The following is a 2,054-nucleotide window of genomic DNA, read 5'->3' on the forward strand; positions in this document are numbered from 1 at the left end:
CTCTGTATCCACAGCAGAGGACTCGGCACCTTTAGCTGTGGTGGGTCTGAACTGATGTACTGAAAGCAGCTGAAAGCAAGCCCAAAGCATGAGCAAACTCTGACCTTTTGCTTTTTGACAATGAGGTAAAGTCATCCCATGTGATTTGGATTTGTCAGCATTGATGTGGAAATGTATGCTCTGCCTTTCCCCCTATACAGAGAACCAGGTGTCTGTCCTCAAGCAATAGGTTTTCAAACCTGCTTTTTAAGGGTTTGGTAGCTCTTCATTTTCTATCAAATAATCCTTCTTTATATAATTAGCACCCCTCACCAACCTCCATACTCCAAGATAGGCATCCTTCAGCGAGCTCCTGTTCACTTCTTGTGCGCCGGTGGCTTTTTCTTGGCCCACCAGTCCCTTGGCAGGTTTCTCAGTGGCATCCTTCTCTTCTTCTCCACTCTGGCTGTCCCCCTTGGCTGATCCTTCCACTGCTGCTTCCTCAGCCCCCTCCTCCTGGGAAATTGCCTCCATCGCAAACAATGCTTGGTCCCCAGCTTGCCTCTTCCCCTCCTCTTCTCTAGCTTCTTTCTCCAGGTCCTCATAATTGCTCTGCCGTCTGGTCTCAATGTACTTGGCCACGCAGTAAATGACAGACCCCAAGGTGTTGACCACAACACCGGCTATAAATAACTTTGTGGGCTCCACATCATTGAAAGCCACCATGCCCACCGTGATGGTTGCTATGCTCTTCACCACCCCCACAAAGCTGGTGGTCACAGCCGAGTTAATGTAAGTGCAGTGAAGAGTGGTAAAGTTCATGGCACAGCTAATCAGGATGCAAGCGATAAAGATGCATACCATGGCAGGGTCCTTCCACCCCGGGAACGACCAGACATTGATGGAATCCATGCTGGCAAAGGAGCAGATGATGAGAAAAGGGGTGGCTGAAACAGCAATGGCGTACTGAGCTGTCAGGGGTCCGTACTCACTATCTACACTGGTCTTCTGAATGAGCACCAGGTAGGCAGCGTGTATCAGCACGGCCAGCACACCCGTCACGTAGCCCATGGCATCCCCGGTCAGGTCACCAGCTCCTGCCGGCAGAGTCACAGAGAGAAACAAGCATGGTTTTTGCATGTCAGACAGAAAGAGAGCACCGTTTGGGGCTGGAGGAGGAAGGGGGGGTATTTAGGAAATAGGCACCAGTGCCCTTACCGTAACTCCTAAGATCTGTCACGCTTTTCCCCAGGCCGGACACACTTAACCTCCCAACAGATTTGTCTTTTTTGCGTGTGTGTGTGCTGCAAACCTACTGAATGTCATCCACTCTCCCCTAAATCCCGCAGCCAAAATCAGATTGCATTCTCCCTTCTGTGAAGACACTACAGGAGATTTGCAGCTGAAATCACACATATACACAGTAATGCTGGGCATCCTCTTGCCAGCACGGGCGCGTGCCAGCTCTGGCTGGCCAGGCCGCCTGTCCTCCAGCCCCCTGGCCCTCCTTTGGCCCTCCAGCTCCCCCCAGCAAGGCCAAGCTGTGTGGGGCCCCCACAAGCAAGACCCTCCCTGCTGAGCCCCCAGCCAGGCTTCTTTGCAGATCAAGCTACTCGCCGTGTATGTGTGCGTGCTCTGTTCCCTGGGGCAGCCTCCAACCCAGGAGCACTGCTGGGCTGGGCCGCACAGAGCCAGCTTTGCCTCCCCCCCCCCATTCCTTGGCTAGAAATCAACACAGGTAGGGCCCCTGGCCCTACAGGGTTGCAGCTGACCCCAAAGGTTGCACCTACCCCTGGAAAGATTGCACTTGCCCCTGTAGGGCTACAGTTGCCCCCAGAAGATTACATCCACCCCTGTAAGGTTGCACCCTCCGCCATAAGACCCTCTACAGGGTTGCACCTTCCCTAATACGGTTGCAAGAAGGTTGCACCTACTCCCGTAGGTTTACACCAACCCCTACAGGGCCGCACCGATCCCCGTAAGGACGCACCGACCCCTAAAGGCTGCACCGAGCCCTGTAAGATTGAACCTGGCACAGCGGGGCCGCATCCACCCCCGCAAGGGCGCACCCGCCC

At 54.3% G+C, this 2,054-nt stretch overlaps 1 protein-coding gene across 1 annotated transcript; it reads right to left on the reverse strand.

The window, feature by feature from the left end:
- Nucleotides 1-246: 246 nt before the first annotated feature.
- On the reverse strand, nt 247-1,119 carry SLC35D3 (solute carrier family 35 member D3). The gene has a single exon (XM_035899877.1). The coding sequence runs from the start codon at nt 1,117-1,119 to the stop codon at nt 247-249; it is 873 nt and encodes a 290-aa protein (XP_035755770.1).
- Nucleotides 1,120-2,054: the final 935 nt, after the last annotated feature.

Source organism: Egretta garzetta, unplaced genomic scaffold (genome assembly GCF_000687185.1).
Source record: "Egretta garzetta isolate BGI_Z169 unplaced genomic scaffold, ASM68718v1 scaffold397, whole genome shotgun sequence".
NCBI lineage: Eukaryota > Metazoa > Chordata > Aves > Pelecaniformes > Ardeidae > Egretta > Egretta garzetta.

What these genes read in the sequence shown, in the direction of transcription:
- SLC35D3 (XM_035899877.1), bottom strand. Translation starts at nt 1,119, where the DNA reads ATGCAAAAACCATGCTTGTTTCTCTCTGTGACTCTGCCGGCAGGAGCT.